This window comes from Salmo trutta, chromosome 12, assembly GCF_901001165.1.
Source record: "Salmo trutta chromosome 12, fSalTru1.1, whole genome shotgun sequence".
Lineage (NCBI taxonomy): Eukaryota > Metazoa > Chordata > Actinopteri > Salmoniformes > Salmonidae > Salmo > Salmo trutta.
In genome coordinates this window covers 85,494,673-85,516,749 of record NC_042968.1, presented here as the reverse complement: position 1 = coordinate 85,516,749, position 22,077 = coordinate 85,494,673, and the positions used below count along the sequence as shown (strand labels likewise).

The following is a 22,077-nucleotide window of genomic DNA, read 5'->3' as shown; positions in this document are numbered from 1 at the left end:
CAATGGCAAAAGGAGGCTCAGGGAAATTAGGTTGGGTCCATCTGATTGGTCAGATATGGTGAGGTTAGATCATCTATGCATGGGTTGTAGGACATGAACATACACATTCACTACCAGTCAAAAGTTTGGACACAAGTGTTTTTCTTTATTTGTACAAATTTCTACATTGTAATAGTGAACACATCAAAACTATGAGATAGCACATAAGGAATCATGAAATAACCAAAAAAGTGTTAAACAAATAAAAATATATTTTAGATTTTTCAAAGTAATTCATAATTCAAAAGACACTCGCACATCTGAGCCCTCTTTTTTGCAGGTGCATGGTAACAGTTGAATAAAATGAGAAAAAAGAAGAAACCTGCACACTGCTCTTGATAGTATCACGGTTCTATAATAAGCTTTAAGTATCGGCCACACAGCCTTAGTCAGAGCTTTTGGGAGTTTTTAAAATTAGCAACCTTATCAGGGGCGAAAATCTGATATCAACTTTGGAGGGGACAATTACATTACATTTTCTCAAGAGCAATTCCTGAGGGGGACACCAAAAGTAGTGCTGTAACACATAGCCTACATTGTAATATGGTAAATGTATATTGAGGAACCAAAGAAATAAGGTGTTTGCCGTACTCCTAACTACCGGTACACAAAACTACACAACTAATCACAACAGCAATACCATTGCCTTTAACAAATCTTAGTTCAGTCACCAGTTTAAGTTGAGAGTGGGGGTATCCATGGCATTTTCCAATTATGTTCCTATTTTACATTTCAAAAAAATTGAGAACCTTTCATAATGTTGCCAAACAAAGACTCAACAAACTTACCTGAGACTCCCTGTCTCTGCCAGTCTGTCCCTGCATATCTGTCCCCAACTCTGCTGTCTGTGTGCCATCTGTTGCCTGCTCTGCCTAATGACATCATTGTGAAACATTTCCATTAGAATTTCATTTCTTTCTTATGAACATTTTATCAACTAGTCTTTGAGATATTAGGCTACTAGGGTTCTTACTATGCGTTTTGGTGTATTGAAAAATACTCTGATGTCCGTCTTTTATTTTTCTGCCATTTTTCTACCTGGCTGGCTGGCTACACACACACACAGTGTGTAGGTTATTTACAATAGGAGATGGGCTTCTATCATCTTCTATCGTTCTATTTGGGCTTTGATCTAAAAGGTAGCTAGCAAATGTGAAACGGATTAAAATGACAAGAGTTGACAGCTGTATGAGTTCACCATTTACACAACATATGCTGCAACCTTTTGTAATTTTAATAGTTTGTTTCATATTGGCTGGCTTCCAACAATAGCTGAATTTGCAAAGCTAGCGAGCACCAATTCAGTTTCAGTGGTGTTTGCTATAATCTTTGCTACCCGGGTTAAATAAAGGTGAAATAAAATAAATAAATAAATAAAAGTTCCCTTGCGACAATTTAGCTTTTGCAACGAGACCATTAAATATATTTAAGACAATGGTAGAAGAGAGTGTAGTTCTGTTCAGTTTGGACTTCAGTTTATCGCTAACCTTACTTATCACAGGGACTTTGAAGCACTAACTTACATCATCTGCATGCTGATCTTGGAATAAATTGACAATAGCAAAGATTCCATCTTTGACGACGCCACATAAATGGAATAGGTACTAGCTAGCTTAATAGTTAATATTTGCGCGCTAGCTCTGCATATTCAGCTAGTGTGTGTGCGCGCGATTGACTGGATTAACCTTACGTCAGTTACGTTCATTGAGTGCCTTTCAGACAGTAGACACGACCCCTCTGTTACCTTGCCAACTAAGGAACTGGCAGTGGATCGAGGCAAAGGGTGGGAGGTCGCAATCTTTTGAAACTTAAAAACGCGCTATTAAGTGTCTATAATCAGCACAATTGCTTTCATTGCGTATTATTAATATTATTTAAATTACATAGTTATGTTTCAGTGATATATTGGGGGGGACAAATCATATTTTTCCCAGGATGGGGGGGTCGTGTCCCCCCCGGGATTTCCGCCCCTGAACCTTATGTAGATATAGCCCCACCCACAATCATTCCACGTATCGAAAGGGGTTGGAGTCGAGGGAAAACAAATAAGTGCTACCAAATATAACAATGTGCATTTCATAAATATTCAAATAAAGTGTGTAAATAAAACGTATTAAACACGTCTGTAAAACCACAATGAGGACATCGAACTACCAAGGAAGTTTTCATAAATCATTGGGTACAGGGCAAGAAAACATCAGAGTAATCTGAAATAGGGGCATAATTCATGTTCACATTTACAACATAACATACATAGGAATTTCATAATTTAGACCTCTGGGAAATAATGTCTGGAGGGTGAAAATCAATCAAAAACCTTCTCTTTTGCCCAGAGTATTATTTATATCACCTCCTCTATCTGATATCTTAACTTTCTCTATGCCACAAAATTTAAAAAAAGGTAGAAATGTCATGTTTTAGGTCATTAAAATGTACTGCGACTGGATAATCCCTGTCGTTTCTCCTGATTGAATTTTTATGTTCACAAACTCTCTGTTTGAGAGAACGAGAGCTTTTACCTACATAACACAGCCCACATGGACATTTAATCATGTAGATAACATGGGTGGTATTCAGCTAGCGGGATATACGCTGCACCGTCAAGATAGAACAGCACACTCCGGTAAGACGAGGAGGGGTGGTCTGTGCATATTTGTAAACAACAGCTGGTGCACGAAATCTAAGGAAGTCTCTAGAATTTGCTCGCCTGAGTTAGATAAATTGCAGACCACACTACTTGCCTAGAGAGTTTTCAGCTATTCTTTTCGTGGCAGTTTCTTTACCACCACAAACATGCTGTCACTAAGACCGCACTCAGTCAGCTGTATAAGGAAATAAGCAAACGTGAAACCACTCACCCAGAGGCGGCGCCCCTAGTGGCCGGAGACCATAATGCAGGGAAACTTAAATCAGTTCTTCCTAATTTCCATCAACATGTTAAATGTGCAACCAGAGGGAAAAAAATCTAGATCACCTGTACTCCACACACAGAGACGCGTACAAAGCTCTCCCTCTCCCTCCATTTGGTAAATCCGACCACGATTCTATCCTCCTGATTCCTGCTTACAAGCATGTGGCCATGTGATGAAGCTCTTAATTTGACTCTCCACAATGTGTGATGAAGCTCTTAATTTGTCATTGGGAAAAACATGAGATGAACTGCTACAAAGAAGACCCACTAGAGCTAAAGAACATTCTGTAATGTTCACCTCCACATATACTTTGAACTCGCGAAAAGTGGAAGATGCTGTCAAGGAACACTGGCATGTTTTATCCTCTACTTAGAAACCTATTGTGCATCTCCGCTGCTTTTTCTAGATAGTCCTCTGTGGAGAGGAATATACGGCGCTGTCTGAAAAACTGGCTTCTAGGAAGTCCTATTTTTAATGGCTCAGGGTGGAAGCTGTCCCCCTGTAATAGAGTATTTCTGTCCGTTTATTTTCTATACAGAGTTGTAAACAGCGTTCCATTTGATTCAAAAACGTAAAAAAAATCTGATGAAGGCCTTGTGGCCGACACTTAAAGCTTATTAAAGGCCATGATACTATCAAGAGCAGTGTGCAGGGTTCTTCTTTTTTCTCAGATTCTTCAAAGTAGCCACTCTTTGCCTTGATGACGGCTTTGCATTCTCTAAATCAGCTTCACCTGAATGCTTTCCCAAAAGTCTTGACAGTTCCCACATATGCTGAGCACTTGTTGGCTACTTTTCCTTCACTCTGCGGTCCAACTCATCCCAAACCATCTCAATTGGGTTGAGGTCGGGTGATTGTGGAGGCCAGGGCATCTGATGCATCACTCCATCACTAACTTTCTTGGTCAAATAGCCCTTACACAGCCTGGAGGTGAGTTGGGTCATTGTCCTGTTGAAAAACAAATGATAGTTCCACTAAGCGCAAACCAGGTGGGATGGTGGATCGCTGCAGAATACTGTGGTAGCCATGCTGGTTAAGTGTGCCTTGAATTCTAAATACATCACACACACACCATCACACCTCGTCCTCCATGCTTCATGGTGGGAACCACACATGCAGAGATAATCTGTTCACCTACTCTGCGTCTCACAAATACACGGCGGTTGGAACCAAAAATCGCAAATTTGGACTCAACAGACCAAAGGACAGATTTCCACCAGTCTAAAGTCCATTGCATGTTTCTTGGCCCAAGCAAGTCTCTTCTTCTTATTGACCGGTAGTGTAAGTATTCAGACCCTTTGCTATGAGACTCGATGTTAATAAACAAACGCCAATGTTACTAAGCAATGTACATTTGAACAAATACTGTAAAGCCTCAAAACACTGTTAAAACTATAACATTGATATCATGGATGGTCAGTCCTTGCATCCATAGCTCGGCCTAAGAATTTGAGAGTTGTTACATTTCTCCAAGGCAAACCCTGAGCTTTTTACCAAAACAGAGGCGGGGTGTACGCTTTGTTATTGTTTAAATTAAGGATTCTAGCTTTAACACCTGAACATTATTCACTTGCAAAAGTCTCCTTATTTTAGTGTACATATTCAAAAACATTTACCATCAATTTCCGTGTGAAATTATTAATGGGTTCGTACTAAAAACATGTCAAAACAGTCAGTCTGAGGAGAGGAAGCAAAGGCACGGAAATCATTAAAGTTGCAGTACTGCTTCCTATCCAAACTGGGAACACATACTGAATTATTCAAGTTATGATTCTACAGATGAATCATACTTGATTTATATTCCATAATGTTTTGTGGATACATATTGGGACACACCATAAACATTTTCCTTACTCATCAAGAACAATTAAGAATTTTCCACAGAAAAAAGGGAAGCCATTATTGACAATGAAATGAATATGAGGATGGAACATAATAGAATTCTAGGCCAGCCCACTGTGATCCTTCAGTCCCTATTTCACAGACAGTCTTGTAGATGAATAGCCTGGCCTGCACAGCATCTTAGCCTTCCCTGTAGCTCAGTTGGTAGAGCATGGTGTTTGCAACGCCAGGGTTGCAAAAAAAAAAAAATGTATGAAATTGTATGAAATGTATGCATTCACTACTGTAAGTCGCTCTGGATAAGAGCGTCTGCTAAATGACTAAAATGTAAAATGTAAAAATCTTGTAGAAGAAGGATGAACACGTCAACCAGTTGTAACCCTTAGCTAATTGGACATCAGCTCACAAACAGCAACGCAAACAACAACACAAACAACAACACAAATCAAATTAAATCAAATCAAATGTATTTATAAAGCCCTTCTTACATCAGCTGATATCCCAGCCTAAAACCCCAAACAGCAAGCAAAGCAGGTGTAGAAGCACAGTGGCTAGGAAAAACTCCCTAGAAAGGCCAGAACCTAGGAAGAAACCTAGAGAGGAACCAGGCTATGAGGGGTGGCCAGTCCTCTTCTGGCTGTGCCGGGTGGAGATTATAACAGAACAAGGCCAAGATGTTCAAATGTTCATTGATGACCAGCAGGGTCAAATAATAATAATCACAGTGGATGTCGAGGGTGCAACAGGTCAGCACCTCAGGAGTAAATGTCAGTTGGCTTTTCATAGCCGATCATTCAGAGTATCTCTACCGCTCCTGCTGTCTCTAGAGAGTTGAAAACAGCAGGTCTGGGACAGGTAGTACGTCCGGTGAACAGGTCAGGGTTCTATAGCCGCAGGCAGAACAGTTGAAACTGGAGCAGCAGCATGGCCAGGTGGGCTGGGGACAGCAAGGAGTCATCAGGCCAGGTAGTCCTGAGAGAGAGAGAGAAAGAAGAAAGAAAGAAAGAAAGAGAGAAAGAAAGAAAATTAGAGAGAGCATACTTAAATTCACACAGGACACCGGATAAGACAGGAGAAATACTCCAGATATAACAGACTGACCCTAGCCCCCCGACACATAAACTACTGCAGCATAAATACTGGAGGCTGAGACAGGAGAGGTCGGGAGACACTGTGGCCCCATCCGACGATACCCCCTGACAGGGCCAAACAGGCAGGATATAACCCCACCCACTTTGCCAAAGCACAGCCCCCACACCACTATCCTAAGACAAGGCTGAGTATAGCCCACAAAGATCTCCGCCACGGCACAACCCAAGGGGGGGGCGCCAACCCAGACAGGAAGATCACGTCAGTGACTCAACCCACTCAAGTGACGCACGCCTGCTAGGGACGGCATGGAAGAGCACCAGTAAGCCAGTGACTCAGTCGCTGTAATAGGGTTAGAGGCAGAGAATCCCAGTGGACAGAGGGGAACCAGCCAGGCAGAGACAGCAAGGGTGGTTCGTTGCTCCAGTGCCTTTCCGTTCACCTTCACACTTCTGGGCCAGACTACACTCAATCATAGGACCTACTGAAGAGATGAGTCTTCAAAAAAGACTGAAAGGTTGAGACCGAGTCTGCGTCTCTCACATGGGTAGGCCTCCCTGTGGCTCAGTTGGTAGAGCATGGTGTTTGCAATGGTGTTTGCAACGCCAGGGTTGTGGGTTCGATTCCCACGGGGGGCCAGTACGGGAAGAAGAAAAAAAGAAAAAAATAAAAATAAATAAATAAAAATAAAAATGTATGAAATGTATGCATTCACTACTGTAAGTCGCTCTGGATAAGAGCGTCTGCTAAATGACTAAAATGTTAAAAAAAATGTAAAAAATGTAGGCAGACCATTCCATAAAAATGGAGCTCTATAGGAGAAAGCCCTGTCTCCAGCTGTATGCTCACAAACAACAACACAAACATCAATACAAACAACAACCAACACAAACACATGGCTGGTCCAGTCTGAAACAACCCACACAAAACAATCCACATAGTTACACATAATAGCCCATATAAAAACTTTTAAACAAATTCTTCACATTCTCTTCAGAAAGGGAAAAGTGAAGGCAAAGTTCAAAATAATTGTAATGACAGGGGGTTCATGTTCATCTATTGAAAGTAAGGCTATAATAAAGAACTTAAACTTTCCATGTGTAGCCTATATTATTATTATTATTATATTTATATTAATTATTATTATTATTATTATATTTATTACTATTATTATTATTATTATTATTATTATATGTAATATTATATGTATTATTATATGCATAATAATACATATTATTGTTATATGTATTATTTATATAATTATATTTATTATTATTATTATATTTATTATTATTATTATTATAATACTTATTAGTATTATTATTATTATATTTATTATTATTATTATATTTATTATTATTATTATAATACTTATTAGTATTATTATTATAATATTTTTTACTATTATTATTATATTCATTATTATTATTATATTTATTATTATTATTATTATATTTATTAATATTATTATTATATTTATTACTATTATTATTATTATTATATGTAATATTATATGTATTGTTATATGCATAATAATACATATTATTGTTATATGTATTATTTATATAATTATATTTATTATTATTATTATTATTATATTTATTATTATTATTATTCTATAAATTATTCTATTTATTATTTTGTACTTTTACCCCCTCTTTGTCCCCAATTGCTAGTTACAGTCTCGTCCCATCGCTGCAACTCCTGTACGGACTCGGAAGAGACAAAGGTTGAGAGCCATGTGTCCTCCGAAACAAGACCCTGCCAAGCCGCACTGCTTCCTGACACACTGCTCGCTTAACTCGTAAGCCAGCCGCACCAAATTGTCGGAGGAAACGCCATACAACTGGCGACCACAGGCACCCGGCCCGCCACAAGGAGTCGCTAGAGCGCGATGGGACAAGGACATCACAGCCAGGCAAACCCTCCCCTAACCCGGACGACGCTGGGCCAATTGTGCGCCGCCTTATGGGTCTCCTGTTCAAGGCCGCCTGTGACAGCCTGGGATCAAACCCAGGTCTGTAGTGACGCATCAAGCACTGTGATATAGTAGGAAGTTCAGTCCAGATACTGTCATCTTTCAACAGTGGAATGATCAGAAATGGAATCAGATGACTCATATGTTCAACTCGGGAGTTCCCGATTATTATATTTATAATGATTATATTTATCATTTTTTATTTATCATTATTATATTCATTATTATTATTTTTGTCATTATTATATATTTATTATTATAAATTATTATTATATTTATAATTATTACTATTATTGTTATTATTATCCTATACATTATTTTACCTACATCTTGAAATATCTACTGCTAGATGAACATCAAGCATTTAGTGCCACCCTGTGGACACCATGTTGTTCAGCATCATAGACAGTCTAGTTCTCTACTGCACATCATTACCACTGAGGGAGCTAGAGATGGTTTGATGTTGGAGGCCTACCCTACATATTACTGAAAATAGATGTCATTGAGTTCATAATGCAATCTGCATTATGTGTATATAACTTTTTTTTTTTACATTCTCAACACAGTTCAAAAGGCAGAGGAGGACAACAGTATTATTTTTCAATTGCAGTTTTATTAAATGATCAGATTATCAGGTATGAAAACGTACAGCTTATGTTGTTGTTTCCATTCACCAATGTGTTAGAATACTACATAGTGATTGTATGGCTGCTAGTCCTATGAGCTCATGCCTCATGCACCTGCGTGTGAAAAGCATAAATCATTTAACAGACAGTTCAATAAATATTACAAATAAAATTTGAGTCATATTTACATTTTGCCTTGGACATCATGTGCTGTGTGTTGGTATTGAAAGGGTGGAATGTGCAGATAGTGTAAGCTAGCCTTATACAGTTTGGATAAGATTCTGGTCTCAACTATAGGGTGTATACCATTACTGTAATAGTATTAAAAGTTTTGTAAAAAAAAAAATACAAAAATGTATTCACAAACCATTTTTGAACCTGCTACTGACAACAGCAACTTCCTTCCTTATCACAAGTGCTGTTAAATAAGTCTTTGTAATGTATTAATTGTTTACAATCTAAACAAATAAACAATATGTATTGACATCAAAGCGTAACAAACTATTCAATTTATCTTTATTACCAAGCAGCGAGTACAAATGTGCAATTAACGCTCAAGAGAGTGGATTTACAGAAAATTAATTGTAGAGTTAGTATTCATTTCTCAATTGTGTCGGTTTTGTACGTTTTCTTTCATTTCTATCCCCAAATTCCTATCTTTAAGATAACCAATACATTTTTACATGACCAACAGGCTCTGAACTGGAATGAGTGGTTTCATTATAGCAGGATTATGTCACACATTGGTGGCAGGTAGTCTAGCGGTTAAGAGCGTTGTGCCAGTAACCGAAAGGTTGCTGGTTTGAATCCCTGGGCCGACTAGGTGAAAAATCTGTTGATGTGCCCTTGAGCAAGGCACTTAACCCTAATTGCTCTGGATAAGAGTGTCTGTAAAATGTCTAATGCAACGAAAATCTCCGTAGCAGAGCTTTGGGATGTGCTAAAGGGAATCAAAGGTCGCCTGACTATCAAGGTCCCGGTTCTCTTTTTGCTCGTTTGAGGAGTAAGTCTTGCCTCCTTTTCTCAGCTAGGAGCTCTTGTATTCTTTTGTTCCGTGTCATTTCTCGGAATGGAGGCCGTCTTCTAGGAACAAAGTGGTTTTGAGAGGCATCATTGTCTACACCAACGGTCCTGTACGGCACCTCCAGCCAGTTGTTCTCTCTCTTGTCCTCTGTCCTGTGGGGGGGTATGGTGGAGGGCATGTGTATCACACTGACCCTACGCTGTGTTGGAATGGTTTTCCATCTCTTGTCTACTTTAGGTCTGGAAGTGGATGGAGCTAGGGTTGTCCAGGACTGCCTCTCAATAACATCAACCCAAGCTGTGGTGGACGTGGTGGATTTGGGGACATTTGTAGTTCTGAGAGTCGATGGGCCCTGACTGGTGGGGACTGTGGTGGGTTCTGTGGTGGGTTGAGTGGTGGTGACGGTGGTGCTGGGATCTGTAGTCTCCTCAGTGGTGATGGGGAGAGATGTAGGACTCCTGGAGGTAACCAAAGGGGTGGTTGTTCTTCTGGGGCGTCTGGTGGTTAATACAGGGATGGTGGTAGGGCTATATTTTTTCGCTGTGTTGTGCTCGTTGGTTTTGGTTGTATACTCCTCATAATCGTCGTAGTCGACATAAGCAAAGTCAGTGGTATAAAGCTCGGTGGAGGGTTTGGGTGAGCCATTGGTGGGGGTGGGAGCAGGTAGTGTGGTGTACCTCCAGGGCCCACTGGTGAAGGTCTGGCCAGTACTGGTGAAGGTCTGGCCCGTAGTGGTGAAGGTCTGGCCCGTAGTGGTGAAGGTCTGGCCCGTAGTGGTGAAGGTCTGGCCCGTAGTGGTGAAGTTTCCCTCGCTGCAGGACTTGCAGCACATCTGTCTGTACCCACGGTTGGAGCAGTACCTGTTCAGCACCTCCATACGACAGAACGCTGACCTATCTCCCTTACACTGCCCTGAAACACAAAGCAACACACATCTCAGAAACATAACACAACCTCTTATGGTAAACAAATCAACCATAAAACTATCCCAAAGACAGGAACAGCTAGAAAGTCATAGCTAAGTCTACTGTGACTGAGAGAAAGCAGAAAGGGCCAAGATGCTTTGTTTATCATGCTGAATCAGATGCAAAGATATGAATGGTAAGATAGAGTCGCTCAACATCATACTATTCATCACTCGGCATTGTAACAATGTGAGCTGAGAGTCAGGAAGCAAGATCAGGGAGTGAGTGTTTTAATAAATAAACAACATGACACAAAATAAGAACCATGAACAACGCACAGACATGACATAGGAACAGAAATAATAACGTCTGGGGAAGGAACCAAAGGGAGTGACATATATAGGGAAGGTAATCAGGGAGGTGATGGAGTCCAGGTGAGTCTGATGACGCGCAGGTGTGCGTAACGATGGTGACAGGTGTGCACCATAACGAGCAGCCTGGTGACCTAGAGGCCGGAGAGGGAGCACACGTGACAAACATCATACTATTCATCACTCTAGGTGTATAATCTGTCAGACATAAAGTTGAATAATTATATATTGACCGTTTTATTTGTTGGGTTTGGACTGTACTGCTGAAATGAATGACAAATCAAAGTCATACAATACACTCTCCCTGTCATATATCTGAGTAAAGACAGTTAACATTTTGGTCAACAACTACATAACATCAGTAAGCCAAAACAGATTAACAATATCTGATATACTGTACACAATGGTGATCAAGTGAAACAATAAAGATGTCCTATTTGTGTAAAAGGAACAGCACATTTAGTGTCTCATGATATGCTTAAAAACTCTTAATCCAGTACCTCTGATAAAAATCATTTTGGGCCAATATATAGTAAGGAACACATGTTCAGGCCTTAGCTACAAGTTGGCTGGTAAAAGCATACAATTCATTGTTGTCACGAAGTTGGGAAACTAAAAGTCATAAATGCTACTGGATACAGGCAAAAATCATTGTATATATCGTAGATACTCCCAAGTCGCAGTTTAAATCTTGTTGACACATTGTTTTCCCCACAGCTGCCAGAATTGAGCTACCTTGCCACAATCATGATACAATTACAATAAATGACAATCGCTGTTTTGTACATGAAGGTGCTGTGAATCCATTTTGTTGTAAACATCAAGTTATTTTTTCTTCCTCAGGAAGCTTCTCCTATTCCTTATCACTCTGATAAACAAGAAAAAGGCCATTATTTCTTCATTTCTCTCTACAGCCTAATATAAGGCAAAGCTATTTCCCAGATGTTTATGACAAAATGACTGCATGAGGTATCAGAGCACCTTTTTCACTAACTAACGCCTTACAATGCGACACAAACACACAAGCATATTTAGATAAATAAGGACACATTTTAGTGTCCTCTGTCTACCGCACAAAATGCATTGAGAGTAAAATTCCCATTCCTTTGTGAAAGTGAGAATAAACCTTACTCACCTCCACATAAACATTCTGCTCTGGTTACTTATATTAATGTCCATATTTCTTTAATGCTCATTAGATGTTTCACTTAAATATTTAGGTAGAATGGATACAAAAATACACATACGGTAACAGTCAGTAATAGAGAGGCATATAGTAACTCACACCTTATTTCTGTGGAACTATTTACGTTGATAATTGTGTATGCATACTGTATGACAATAAAACTTTATTGTCCATTTTACAGCGAACAATGGACATGTGTCTTCTGCTCCGTTCTCAACGCCCCCCAGACACCAGTTACTGAGTCTGCTTCACCTTTGTGTTAACAGCCACAGAAGAAAGGTCTCTCCCAAAACACCTCCCCTGCTTCTTGTTATCAAATCCACTGCGTATCTCCATATTCACTTCCGTTGAGTTTCCCAGGTTCAAACCCAATAACATGTAGCCAGTGAGCAACTCCGTATACAGAGGCTAGGCCACGACTGTAGTCTCAGAGGCTCACAGCCAGGACTTAATAAAGCCTTATCAGGGATAGAACTTCCATTTCTCTCTTCAGTGAGGATTTCAAGGCCAGCTCTACAGCCTACAGTACAGTCAGACCCCTGAAGGAGAGAGTGTGTGCTGTGCGTGTGAGAGAAAGAGCCAGAGAGACAGAGACCACAGCACAGGAAGTCTCCCTTTCTCAGCCAGGCAGAGAAGCCACAGACAGGCAGGCAGGAGCCATCCTCCAGTGTAGAGGAGAAGAGGAGAAGAGGAGGAGAGAGACACTATCAGGGCATTCTTCCCTGCAGAGAGAGGCAGAGAGAGAAGGGTAGAGCCCAGGTGAGCAAAGGCATGCAGCGGACTCCTCGCTCCGAGCTATAGAGGGGATGTTTACTTGAAGAGATCTTGGGAGCAGGGAAATCTGGGTTGGCCCGCGAAAGCCACTGGATCAAAACGTTTCTTCCGTCACCTGAGAACAAAACAAACAAGGGGATGATGTGAAAATCTATTTATATTGTTTCAGTAATAAATTGTTATGTACTTGTGTTCAATAAGTTAGGCCTTCTGATTGGTCAGTCACCTGTGCAGGGCACTAGCTGGCAGGTTCTGAGTGTGATGGGTTTGGGCTCCATGCAGAGTCCCACTGAGTTATCAGAAGTGTTGCACAGAACCTGCCGCTCCTGGGTCCCGTTGCCACACGTCACCGAACACTAAATTAAAAAATGTCAAAAAACGCACACACACACACACACACCTCTGAGTTGTTCAAGATTTCATGGAAACAGGTGTTTGCATGGAATGTTGTCAGTAATGGTTGAGAAATATTCACATTTGGCTTTCAACACCTACTTACCTGGGACCAGGGTCCTACTCCCCACTTGGCAAAACAGAGCTGGCGGTTGCAGGGTCGTCGTCCCTCTGGCCGGTCATCATTACAGTACTTGCTGTGGATGGTACGTTGGCCACCGCCGGCGATGGGCTGCAGACAGAGGACAGAGCGGGTCTGGTAGCCAGTCTTCCCACAGGATGAACTACACTCCTCCCAGTCCCCAGTGATCCAACTGGAGATTAGAGAAGACACACATCACCATACAGGAGGAGTGGGAATAGAATGACTTACTGAGAAACAACAGGACTATTAACAGCTTATATACAGAATTAGTAATACAATAGTTACATAGAACATTCACAGCACACACACAGACACAGACACAGACACAGACACACACACACACACACACACACACACACACACACACACACACACACACACACACACACACACACACACACACACACACACACACACACACACACACACACGCACACACACACACACACAGACAGACAGACATACTAATGCATTTACATACACTGGCTCGGAGCACTCTTTCTGGCTGCAGTCTCTGCTGATAGCTCTGGGCTTGTCGATGTTCACACAGAGGGTGCGGTGGACCATCTTCCCATCTGACTTTCTCCTGCAGCCAAACCTTGTGTACTGCTTACCTAAAGAGGGAACAGAGTGTATACACTACCACTCACATCAACAAATCAATCAATCAAATTTATTTTATAAAGCTCTTTTTACATCGTCAGTTTTCAAAAAATGCTTTACATAAGGAAGCAATGCAGAGGCAGAAGCACCAACAACATTGGTCAAATCGAAGGTTATTTGACAGTTGAAGACAGGAGGATGTTATATTGTTACCTCCACAGGGCCTCGAGCAGTGAGACCACTTCTTCAGAGCCCACTCAAAGTAGGCTGTGTCCTCCTGCACCAGGTTATTTTCTATGGAGGACTGCAGCTCTTCGTGGAGAAAGTACTTGTAGGAGAGAGTAACCTTTGAGTCACCGTGGGAACGCATCTGTGGGATAGAAAAGATACTGTTAATTCCAAAACGATACACTTGTTCACAGCTGAACTCTGATACAAAGGAAAAAGAGGAACCATAACACCTAGTGATTTCTGACAACAACATGCAAACAAAAGACACAAATCCTGGATGCCACAATAACCAGTCAGTGCTGAACAACACAACAGCCATTAATGACTAATAGTAAGTTATAGAGCAACTTGAGACGTGGCTAACATTATAGAAACAATGATATGGTGCATTTCTGTAACTACTGTGGATTTTCTGTAAGTAACTCCACATGATGTAAACAGATGCTCTGAGGTTTTAGCCAACAATATGGCTGGATAGTGGATACTTGTAACACAGAGAACATTTCAGGTTGAATTATTTCCAGAAGCTACCGCTATATTTCCATTGGTGAGGTGGTTTTAACTTAAAGTGGATAAAGACTAAACCATGATACCAAAAACATTACTGTGGCATATGTAACGGGCAGGCTCTAAACCCCAACACACACACACACACACACACACACACACACACACACACACACACACACACACACACACACACAGACAGACACACACACATTTCCTCTTGGGTTGATGGCAACAATTATTTTGAAGTCAGAGGAATGGCTACCTCATCCCGAGACCATGAGCCTGACTCATGTCAGCTACATATGTGCACATCAATTCAGGTAATGTCAGTCATTTGAACTGGCCAGGGACCTGAGTGTATACAAATGACTCACCATGACCAGAACAGTGTATCTGAGAGGTCCTGTGGTCTGGATGGTCTCCATGTCGTCATTGTTGTGGTACTCCCACTCCACCCCCTTCTCTATCACTGTACGGGATTCTGGGAAGTCGTTCTCATCGTTCAGGAACAGATGACCTGTGGCCTGGTTCTTTACAGCTGAGGGATGGACAACAAGGAGAACAGCGTGTACTGATGTTTGGCTGAGCTTGGCTTTTCTCAACTTGGTCATCATGGCAGTGACAAGCCAGAGATATTTGTCAGGATTATGATAATGAGCATTAGGGCCTGGATTTACTAAACCTAATCAAGAAGAAAGTTATAGTTGGTATTCGTCAAAAAGGTTTTTGGAAATGTTCTTATGTTGTTTCTTAATTTTCTCCTTAAGAAAAAAATTGCGAAGAAATTTGATTCTTGAGTCAGTATAAATGAGCATCCACGCTGGATCTCTTCCCAGCAGTCCAGATGCACTATGGGCAGCCGACTAAAGTATTTTGTACTCTCAAACCCAACACAGCCAAAACTTGACTGAAGCAGCAATTAATAACAAACTTCCTTAACCAAGCCAAAGACTACTGATTTATAGAGGCCAACATCCTGGATATTAACGAGCCACTCTGATATTCACAGAAGCAACATAAATAAACCAACCAAGGATGTGAGGGGTTGCCTTGAACTCCTGAATCAACAGATGTCTGGCCCCTCGAGGGATTTCAAGTATCTTGAGGAAACCTGAAACAAACCACAAACAAAATACAATAGATGAACAACAGTCTCGTCTAGGTATAAAAACAGCTTCAGATACTGAGAAAAGCATCCCTGTGGATGTTGACACAATGTTTCTGATGAACAACAGTCTCGTCTATCTATAAAAACAGCTTCAGATACTGAGAAAAGCAGCCCTGTGGATGTTGACACAATGTTTCTGATGAACAACAGTCTCGTCTAGCTATAAAAACAGCTTCAGATACTGAGAACAGCATCCCTGTGGATGTTGACACGATGTTTCTGATGAACAACAGTCTCGTCTAGCTATAAAAACAGCTTCAGATACTGAGAAAAGCATCCCTGTGGATGTTGACACAATGTTTCTGATGAACAACAGTCTCGTTTAGCTATAAAAACAGCTTCAGATACTGAGAAAAGCATCCCTGTGGATGTTGACACGATGTTTCTGATGAACAACAGTCTCGTTTAGCTATAAAAACAGCTTCAGATACTGAGAACAGCATCCCTGTGGATGTTGACACGATGTTTATGATGAACAACAGTCTCGTTTAGCTATAAAAACAGCTTCAGATACTGAGAACAGCATCCCTGTGGATGTTGACACGATGTTTCTGATGAACAACAGTCTCGTTTAGCTATAAAAACAGCTTCAGATACTGAGAAAAGCATCCCTGTGGATGTTGACACAATGTTTCCTATCTAAGATTGTAAATGTGTATGTGTGTGTTGGGGGTGGGGGTCATGTTACTGGACGTGAGGGTAGAAGAAGTTGAGGAGGGGCTCACCTTCTTTTTTAGCGCTCCTAGTGAAGTTCCCCTTGATGATCTTACAGCTGGAGTTGTCTCCACCACAGATGCCACACTTGTCCTCCTGCATGTCTGAGGCTATCTGGTTATCACAGCCCACGTGCTGTAGAGAGATACGAGTCAGTGTATGGGAGTTTGGGATCAGGGAGAGGAGTGGACCTGGATGGGTCAGTGTATGGGAGTTTGGGATCAGGGAGAGGAGTGGACCTGGATGGGTCAGTGTATGGGAGTTTGGGATCAGGGAGAGGAGTGGACCTGGATGGGTCAGTGTATGGGAGTTTGGAATCAGGGAGAGGAGTGGACCTGGATGGATCAGTGTATGGGATCAGGGAGAGGAGTGGACCTGGATGGTCAGTGTATGGGATCAGGGAGAGGAGTGGACCTGGATGGGTCAGTGTATGGGAGTATGGGATCAGGGAGAGGAGTGGACCTGGATGGGTCAGCGTATGGGAGTATGGGATCAGGGAGAGGAGTGGACCTGGATGGGTCAGTGTATGGGAGTATGGGATCAGGGAGAGGAGTGGACCTGGATGGGGCAGTGTATGGGATCAGGGAGAGGAGTGGACCTGGATGGGTCAGGGTATGGGAGTATGGGATCAGGGAGAGGAGTGGACCTGGATGGGTCAGTGTATGGGAGTATGGGATCAGGGAGAGGAGTGGACCTGGATGGGTCACCGTATGGGAGTATGGGATCAGGGAGAGGAGTGGACCTGGATTGGTCAGCGTATGGGAGTATGGGATCAGGGAGAGGAGTGGACCTGGATGGGTCAGTGTATGGGACTATGGGATCAGGGAGAGGAGTGGACCTGGATGGGTCAGTGTATGGGAGTATGGGATCAGGGAGAGGAGTGGACCTGGATGGGTCAGCATATGGGAGTATGGGATCAGGGAGAGGAGTGGACCTGGATGGGTCAGTGTATGGGACTATGGGATCAGGGAGAGGAGTGGACCTAGATGGGTCATTCAGGACAAAGAGATTCTACAAAATCCTCATTATTCTTAAACCCCCCATTACAGTCAACATAAAAGAGTTGTACAGTACAGTGCCTTCTACCCCAACTCATACAACAGATGGACAGACAGTATCATATAATACATTAGAATTCATGATACATTCCTCCAGGCAAAGGGAGAATACAGGGTAAAAGGATTCCAGACACAGGAAAAGATGTGTGAGTGAGTGAGTGAGTGAGTGAGTGAGTGAGTGAGTGAGTGAGTGAGTGAGTGAGTGAGTGAGTGAGTGAGGGAGGGAGAGAGAGAGAGAGAGAGAGAGAGAGAGAGAGAGAGAGAGAGAGAGAGAGTGCGTGACTGAATATGCATGTGGGCGCAATGGTTCTCATCAGTATGGATAACAGTTTATCAAACCTATTTGAAAAACAGTCCTAACTTCATATGCACCCTACCAGAGGAACTAGCCAGTAGCAGCGGATTGTATAAGACAACTTAATGTTTATGGTAATATTTAATGAGGAGGATAATATTCCTTCGTGTATGACTTGTAGATATAGGCCACAAGACCGGGGCGATGCCTACCTCACAGTCTCCACGCACACAGACACTGTAGGAGTCTTTGTAAGAGCAGCGTGTGCCATCGTGCACCATCCTGTTCATGGCCACCACATCTCCTGTCTCCTTAGACTGGCAGTAGAGCTCGCATCGCTCATCAACTACAGCACAGAGAGCAGAGGAGAGGGGAACAGGATACAGGGGTTAATGAAGGAATTATCGTCATACAGTAGTCTTCAGCTTTCTTTGACTACTGTGATAACCTTTTGAACAGGCTTTCATTAAGGTAGTAACAATATGTGTTTTTCTGGAGAGATGCATGACTTCTGAGTCACTGGCATGGTAAACTGTGGAAATAGTTGTGCCTGTATTGCTGTCCATTCCACACTAGCACAAATGAAACCATCTGAACAAACAGTATTTAGAATTCTACATTATAAACTGGGTGGTTCGAACCCTGAATGCTGATTGGCTGACAGCCGTGGTATATCAGACCGTATACCATGGGTATGACAAAACATTGGTAGCCAGTTTATAATACCATTAAGGCACCTCAGAGGATTGTGGTATATGGCCAATATACCACAGCTAAGGGCTGTATGCAGGCACTCTAGTCACGATGATACACATGTATGACTATAACAACACAAGCATAGAAGAGGCAGTTTCAGGGAGTAAAGAGAACCTTCATTTATAAAGCTAATCAAAAAAAGCAGTAACAATCTTCCACCGTGGAGGAAAGCAGGAGATTCCTCAGTAACGACCTTTCCATGTGTCCTTATTCAAACACTGGCCTGACCAATGTTCCCTCGACATGTGGAGTGACGTGGCCTGCTTCTGCGTGTGTGTGTGTGTGTGTGTGTGTGTGTGTGTGTGTGTGTGTGTGTGTACCAGCAATGCTGTCTGTGTATTTTTTGAGCCGGGGACTCTCAGATTCCCCAGTAAACCAATCAGTCCCCAAAACCCAGGTTTACTCTTCTGATCCCACTCAGAAAAATCATTATGATTGCCCAGAGACTTGAGCTACTGGGTAATACACTGTGAAGCCCTGTAAAGTAATGTGGATGTCAGTGCAGCTGGATGCCTATCCTCCTCCTCCTCTTCCTCCTCCTCCTCCTCCTCTTCCTCCTCCTCCTCCCCCTCCTTGTCCTCCTTCTCATCCTCCTTCTCCTCCTCCCCCCATACTCTCCTCCTCCTCCTCCCCCCTTCTCTCCACCTAAAGCTAAGCTGTCTGTTTTGCTATGGGCCACCTTATGTAACTTCAGAGTTTTATAATGGTTTGGCATGGAAGTCCTGGCCTCACAACGGAAAAATGAGAGCAGTGGTGTATACTTTTTCCTCTCTCTGCCTCAACAGAACCTCCAAGCCAACTTCTGAGTAAAAAACACATCTGGCCTGAGTGGTAACAGCTGTTGTGAGGGCATTATAAACCTCCTATCCTTACTGGTCCAAACTCTGGACAGTACAGAGGGAAAGGCATGCACAAAAAGTACTAATGAAAAAGGAGAGGTGATAGGATGGAGAACATCCCACTCTTCTTATATTCAGCTTCTATTCTAATTGTAAAAATATGGCAAATAGTTGGGTCTTGTTTTTTGAATGTCAAACCTATTGTGTCCATTTTTGTGAGTGTACTTGCTTAAATGTATTTAGCGTATGGGTAAATAACTAATTGTCAAGACAGTGGTAGTTCTGCTATAACACAGTCCCCATTTTTAAGAATAGGGCTAACGTCAGTCTGAATGAACGCTTCTCTGGTTCCTCTGTCTTTTTCAAAGCCTTTTGACTCCCAGCCAGGCAGCACTGTGGACTTACTGTCAGGATGCTCGTAGGGTAGCCAGTGGTGCTTGGTGTTGTCATACTCAAAGTAGGGCTCCCACATCTTGCACTGCTCCTCCCTGAAGTCAACTAAGGGCTTGGAGCACTCCTCTAGGTTACACAGCTGGAACTCATAGCTGTTGCCATAGCAGGTGCGTCCTCCATTTGCAGGGCTGAATTAGGGCAAAGGAGAGAGACAGCGGGAGTTCCTTTACATTTGAGACATTATAGACACTTTCCTATCGTTAACAGAGAGTAAAAGCACACCTATCAGCGTGTCGTCTTGTGCTGTACTCACATTGGGTTGTCACACTGACGGGTCCGGAAGCGCACACCACCCCCACAGGTACGGGAGCAGGAGCCAAAGTTACTCCACTGGCCCCAGGCACCATCCTGTCTCAGAATGTCTGGGGTCAACTTAATGCAGTAACCCTTGAAGCAGTGCTGAAAGAGAGGGAAAGAGAGGAAGAGAGAGAGAGAGAGAGAGAGCGAGAGAGAGAGAGAGAGAGAGAGAGATGAAGAGAGTAGTCATTGCATATGTTGACACAAACATTGAAGCAAAGCACTAGCATGTAAAGAGAAACCTTTCTTACCTTCCCAGCTGCACATGTAGTGCCATCGATGGGCGGACCCTTCTTGGTTTTGCAGAAGAATGGGTTGTCTGGGTGACTGCACCAGAGCTGCTTGCAGGGGTCGTAGGTGCTGTACTAAAAGAAACAGATTCATGCTCTCTCTCAGATGCTGATCAAGAAAGCTTCCCTCAGCCTTAACATGTCAACCAAGAAAACATAAACTGTAGTGTATGTACACAACCGTCCAAAATTATCGTTGGTGGAATTCACTGAATACTATATCTGCCCAATGTATCTCTAATATTGTGAATAGTTGTAAGCTTACACAAGGTAGGGTTTAGTCAGAACAATAATTAATACTGTCATAAAGGATGTCTATGTTAATATTTACATGTTGTGAAGCACAAACATTACCAAGGCCATTCAACAAGACATTGTACATGTCAAATCTGATGCACCAAGACATTGAACATGTGAAGTACATACAGTCGAAAGAAGAAACCATACTATGAATCTATGTCACAACATGTTGTCACTCACAGCATAATCTTGCTTAACCCAGAACTAAAATCTGGCGTGACTTGGTCAGATGTACCAGTTATGTTTACATAGTGTGTCCACAAGAGATTACTCACAGCACAGTACAGTCAGATACATTCGCAGGAGTATGTTTCACGAGTCACGTCTTAACGACAGTGATTTAAACTACGTTGAAATGTTTAATGTTTAAATGTAATGTTTAAACTACGTTGAAATCCCCCCATCTTTGCTTATTCCATCACCATCAATCAGAATAACAACCTGCGTAAGAACATACATGTAACCTGACCCTAAAGACATGGAAAACATCATGGAGGCATGTTCACGTGTGTGTGTGTGTGTGTGTGTGTGTGTGTGTGTGTGTGTGTGTGTGTGTGTGTGTGTGTGTCTGTGTGTGTGTGTGTGTGTGTGTACAAATGAAGATAGGTCTGTAAAATACGTCACATTACAGTCCACCAGATTCATAATATACTAGCTGTGAACGACACAAACGTTCATTACTGTCACAAAGAATAGACGGTGACATGGTTAAACACCCTGGCAGACACCTGGTTTGTGGACAACAGACAAAGAAGCTATGGACACACTTCTCTGGCCTAGGCTGATGCCTTACCTGCTTTGCTGAACGGGCCACCCTTTGCAGCTAAGGAAATAGTTTGACAAGAAATTGAAGCAAAGTATCCAATAGACACTCCCTCCAATTTACTCCAGAATGTGATCCAGAAACGCGCTGTTACAGCTGTTTTCATTTTCTTCTTTCCACATCAAACAAAAACCATCTCGCCCAAATAGTTCAGCCAAATAGTTCAGCCAATGAAACACATTTCAATATAACTAACTCTGAAATGCGGCTTTCCTCTTTAAAGAGGGACAATTAAACTTGTTCGGCATTGTTCTGTTTTTTCTTTTTCATCTAAAGAGGTCATACTGCACCAACAGATGTAGTCAGCCTGCCTTTAACTCATGAGTTCATAAAAAATCACATTTGTTTTCCTGGATGCCTTAAAAGCTAAGATGGTATACAGTTTTATGGTCACACCCTGACCTTGACCTAGTTAAAGGGGTCAAGGAGGAAGTCAAGGAATGAAGTCAAGGACGA

At 42.1% G+C, this 22,077-nt stretch overlaps 1 protein-coding gene across 1 annotated transcript in view; it reads right to left on the bottom strand.

Moving 5' to 3' along the window:
• Positions 1-8,453: 8,453 nt before the first annotated feature.
• LOC115204532 (A disintegrin and metalloproteinase with thrombospondin motifs 2) overlaps positions 8,454-22,077 on the bottom strand; it is an 80,458-nt gene continuing 66,834 nt past the window's right edge. Inside the window, exons 10-22 of the mRNA XM_029770188.1 lie at positions 20,460-20,573; positions 20,165-20,310; positions 19,864-20,039; positions 18,076-18,209; positions 16,522-16,645; positions 15,659-15,739; positions 15,003-15,166; positions 14,101-14,257; positions 13,766-13,898; positions 13,246-13,453; positions 12,973-13,102; positions 12,787-12,861; positions 8,454-10,422 (exon numbers count right to left, since the gene is read on the bottom strand). Of these exons, the coding sequence (XP_029626048.1) occupies positions 9,455-10,422; positions 12,787-12,861; positions 12,973-13,102; positions 13,246-13,453; positions 13,766-13,898; positions 14,101-14,257; positions 15,003-15,166; positions 15,659-15,739; positions 16,522-16,645; positions 18,076-18,209; positions 19,864-20,039; positions 20,165-20,310; positions 20,460-20,573 (2,610 nt within the window). The 3' untranslated portion in view covers positions 8,454-9,454. The remainder of the gene's footprint in view (positions 10,423-12,786; positions 12,862-12,972; positions 13,103-13,245; positions 13,454-13,765; positions 13,899-14,100; positions 14,258-15,002; positions 15,167-15,658; positions 15,740-16,521; positions 16,646-18,075; positions 18,210-19,863; positions 20,040-20,164; positions 20,311-20,459; positions 20,574-22,077) is intronic.